Raw genomic sequence first — 4,047 nt, forward strand, 5'->3', positions numbered from 1 at the left:
TATTCAATATATATAAAAAAAACAGACCTTTACTTAATCTTCATCATATTACATTTAAATATATATATAATAGTTGAATAATGTTCTGATTATATATATATATATATATATATATATATATATATATATATATATATATATATATATAAACAAAAGGTAGTATAAAAGAAGGGCAAAGAGCCAATGACGTATATAAAAAAATTATAATTTAGATAAGCAAACTTAATACAAAAACAATTAAAATACAATAAAATAAAACAAACGTTTCAACTCCAATTGAGTCATTTTCAATGCCATCATACAATAATATTAATGTCGTTCTAAATTAAAAATTCGTACATAATCTTATAATATTCTTAAAATTCCTTAACAAAAAATTCTTTCTTCTTTCTGTGTAATAAGCTGTGAGTCATTTTTATCAAGAATTAACAAAGTCATAAGAAAGTTCTTAGTAAATCTGTTAAGAGTCCCATAATACACAACGAGAAAAAAATGTAAAATGTAGTCCATTTCGTAGTACAATAAAAAAGTCTTTTTAATTTAATAGGTTATTATAAGCAAATTCGTAAAGGTAACGAGCATGACTTAAACGATGTCACAAAACGAAATGATAAATTATATATATATACATATATATATATATATATATATATATATATATATATATAATCAGAACATTATTCAACTATTTAGTCATACAATCTGTATAAACTTGTATAAAAAAATTATATCTCTATAATGTAATTATTTATTAATTACATATATAATTATAAATAGAAATTATTTATGTACTGGAGCCTTTTTGATCAGACATAGTCAGATATAATCTGAACCTCTACATTATTGTGAAAATACATAAAAAATATATATTTCGCAGATAAAATCCGATTATAACTGATCAGAATATAAGAGGATCTCATTAGCCTATATTCCCAATTGCATACACCACTCACATCAGTCGAGATGCCTAGTAATTTTTTACTGCTTTACTAATGAGAATGTTTTGTATTAAATTGGCTAATTAGCGATGTGTGCAAAACGTGCACAATCAAAGTATTCCAGTTTTATTAAATTTGTTGAAATAGAATTCGAGAAAAATAAATCTTTTCTTTATTCTCTCTTTCTACCTTTCTCTCTCTCTCTCTCTCTCTTGCTCTCCCTCTCTCTCTCGTTTCAAGTACAAAATAAAATTTTTAATTAATTCTTTTAGTCTTTGGGAAAAATGTACTTGTACTAAATCGGTCCTTCATCTATGTATGCAATTTTCAGCGATTCTCAGCATTTCATGCACGTTGACTATCTTCTCCCGTACTTTTCCCAGCTGCCTGCCGCGCTGTTGTTCAACGCGATCAATCTTCAGCCAGTCTTCATAAGACACGATCTGGACCGAGTTCTTATTGCACAACTCATAGCACAACTCGCGTCTGGCGTTACCTCCTTTCAGATTGGAAGGCAAATCATTGTATATTAATCTAGCGACTTGAAAAGCGTTTCTCATGGTCGTTAGAATGATCCCAGTTGGACCAGTTCCTGCCCATCCTGCGACATAGAGAGATGCTCGCTCACCGTTCCTCTCTTCGATCTTACCGTTAATGTTCTCCAAGCATCCCATCTTTGCATTACACGGTATATCCTTATATATTTGCTCGGTCTTGTAACCGATGCTGCGTAGAGCCAGACTGCATGGGATCTCTTCGAATTTGCCGATCGTCTGGGCTACCTGATTTTGTATCGTCTCTCCTCGCAACTGATTGATTGCAAATTTGATGCTCTGTAATTCTTTACTGCCATGAAATTCGATGGGGCTGCGTAGAAAGATTTGATGTAATTCTTTTGCATGCACCAAGTCATTCTTAGATTCTTCTAAAGATTTCAACATGAGTTCCGTTAATCGTTTTCGGGGTCTGTCTAAAGTTGGTATAATTGTCTGTATGTTTTCGAAGTCTTGCTCTCGCCAAAAAGTTTTACAGTCTTGCAGCCTCAGAATTTCCCGCAGTTCCGCGGTAGTAAATGCAGCTTGCAAAGGTCCTCTTCGTCCGACCATGGTGACTTTTCGCACTTTACTGCGACTTAAAGCTTCCAAGGCATACGATGTGATATCAGTATTCTAAAATAACCAAGAGAGAGATTTCAATTGACAAAATTAAAAAATATTTTTTAAATCGTGTAATTTAATCTTTAGAATTCTTATGTTATTTTGTCGTTATCCACATTCCTCTCTGATGGAAAATTCTTAATTTAAAATTAAACGCTAGTTAGAGATTTAAATATCACCTTGAGCTTGTCGACCGGCGTCAAAAGAATCCTCGCGACATCTATGGCTACATTGCCTTGACCTATGATAACTGCTTCTTCTACATCTAAGTTAATTTTCAGATCTTTATCATCTGGTAATCCATTGTACCATCCAACAAAATGCCGAGCTGATATTACATTGTTTAAGTGTTCACCAGGTATATTGAGAAATCGATCTTCTTGAGCACCATAAGCCTGGAAAGAAAATCGAAAAGTAATTATTAATTACAGAGAGAGAAAGAGAGAGAGAGAGAGAGAGAGAGAGAGAGAGAGAGAGAGATTTGGTTTATACTAATACTAATTAGAATAAATAATTAGATTTTAAATTGATATAATTACATAATACTTATTAAAAAATTAATAATTGTAATACTTATTTCGTTAAAAATATTAATGTAATATAATAAATAAAAATATGTAAATGTAAAATATAGTTACAAAAAATTTATAATATAAACTTCAAAAGTACTTAAATAAATTTAATTGCTAATTATATAAAAGTTAATCCTTTTTTTTCATTATAATTTACATTATTGAAATATTATAATATTTAAAATAAGTGAAGCTATTTATATTTCACAGATAAGATTGGGACGTGTTCAATTCAGGAAATGAAAGTGTTAATTACATGAGTTAAATGGTAATATAATTCATTTTTAATACCAAACATACCAATAACACAGCGTCATACACATTTCGCAGGTAGTTGACATCAATATTAATACCAAGTCTAACATTACCCAGGAATTCAACACGTGGATTGGTCGCGATTTTGTGAAATGTATTGAGGACATTCTTCACATCCTGATGATCCGGGGCAACCCCATAGCGTATTAAACCAAAGGGAACTGGTTGTTTGTCCAGAATGGTGATTATTGCATTGCTTGAATCCTGTTGTCAATTTCATACAAATTTTACTTTCATTTCCTTATTCTATATAGGATATTTATAAGAATTTTAATAGACAATTCTTATATACATACAAAATACTTATTCTATTCTACTTATTACACACAAAATACTTAAAATATTACGGAATATGCATATCTTCAGAACAATTAATAAGATATTATCATTAATTATAATTAATCTATTTTGTATATGTGTATTATATACACATGTTATTACCCTCAATAATTGTTGAGCTGCATAGAAGCCCGCTGGACCTGCACCGACGATGCATACCTGAGGTACGGATTGTTGTGTTACAGTACATAGTAAACGAGTACAATTTTTGAAAATGTTGTATCTCATCTTTATATGTGACACTGTTGATTCAAACTGAGTTTCACTGTTATGACACGTTTATAACACGTTTTAACAAAATCGTCGAGCTCTCGAACGCTGTTCTGTTATTAGAATTGGAATAGTCCGTGGAAATTTGAGGAGGCAGAATCTTGATCACTGTTCTATGTAGTAAATTGCAAAATATCAATTATTCTTTTTGCTATAAAACAAGCAAATACAATGGATCTGGAAATATTTATTAGCCCGTATCATATTCGCTGTTCGATTAAAATATTATCGCATAAAATTATCAGAAAATAAGAAGGAAAGTTGGAAGCATGTCCCTCAGACTTCGAGGTTAATTCCGCAAAGAGCGCACGTGGAACATTGGAAGCGTTCAAGTTGACAAAGCGAATATTCCGCTCGCCAAGCAAATGAACTTGATAGGTTGTTACTTACAGATCCAACCAATCACATTCAATCGCTCAGCGAGCAGGCTAGCCGCATATTCTTAAACGCGCCTAT

The 4,047-nt window shown here is 31.4% G+C and overlaps 1 protein-coding gene across 1 annotated transcript; it reads right to left on the bottom strand.

The window, feature by feature from the left end:
- Positions 1-1,168: 1,168 nt before the first annotated feature.
- Positions 1,169-4,047, bottom strand: dare (NADPH:adrenodoxin oxidoreductase, mitochondrial). Its single transcript, XM_011060124.2, has 4 exons — positions 3,424-4,047; positions 2,968-3,186; positions 2,275-2,490; positions 1,169-2,107 (listed from the first exon to the last, which is right to left on the bottom strand). Exons 1-4 carry the CDS (start codon positions 3,547-3,549, stop codon positions 1,247-1,249), a joined length of 1,422 nt encoding a protein of 473 aa, XP_011058426.2. The 5' UTR covers positions 3,550-4,047; the 3' UTR covers positions 1,169-1,246.

Source organism: Acromyrmex echinatior, chromosome 11, assembly GCF_024713525.1.
Source record: "Acromyrmex echinatior isolate Ae372 chromosome 11, ASM2471352v2, whole genome shotgun sequence".
NCBI lineage: Eukaryota > Metazoa > Arthropoda > Insecta > Hymenoptera > Formicidae > Acromyrmex > Acromyrmex echinatior.